This window comes from Penaeus monodon, chromosome 23 (assembly GCF_015228065.2).
Source record: "Penaeus monodon isolate SGIC_2016 chromosome 23, NSTDA_Pmon_1, whole genome shotgun sequence".
Taxonomy (NCBI): Eukaryota; Metazoa; Arthropoda; class Malacostraca; order Decapoda; family Penaeidae; genus Penaeus; species Penaeus monodon.
Window position 1 is genome coordinate 39,997,828 of NC_051408.1, and position 487 is coordinate 39,998,314.

Here is a 487-nt window from a genome sequence, read left to right on the forward strand (position 1 = left end):
AGGGGGGGTATTTTTTCTAGATAACAATCTTGATCCTAAAATGCGCATGGCATTACCAGTACTCCTAGACTGATTTTAATCTAAAACTATTTAAGCCACTAAAATGGATATATGATTTCAAGACAAGCATTTGGTGATAGTTTTAAGAACTTCCTTATGCTTCCTACATCTTATCTACAAATTTCTAGATTCAGGAACAGGCTATTCATAGTATATGTATAGTACAAACACCAGCTATGATTTTTTTCTTTGGCTCATAATTTGATATCCTACTCTTTAGTCACTGCCCTAACATCACACTAAACAGAAATATCCAATACATCTTTCCCTAAAAGCGCTTCACACGACCATATTCATCACCAACAGTTTCTCTTCTTTTCTGCTGGCTTGCTTCCAAACCATGTTCATCTGATGCTGAAGAACAAGTCAGCATATGCTGAGAGGCTTCTTTTCTCTTCATGTAAAACTCGTGTGACCACCTTTTTCC

General features: G+C 36.3%; 1 protein-coding gene across 1 annotated transcript in view; it reads right to left on the bottom strand.

The window, feature by feature from the left end:
• Positions 1-328: 328 nt before the first annotated feature.
• Positions 329-487, bottom strand: part of LOC119588296 (keratin, type I cytoskeletal 9-like) — a 3,755-nt gene continuing 3,596 nt past the window's right edge. The window contains exon 5 of the mRNA XM_037936989.1: positions 329-479. Coding sequence (XP_037792917.1) covers positions 329-479 — 151 coding nt within the window. The remainder of the gene's footprint in view (positions 480-487) is intronic.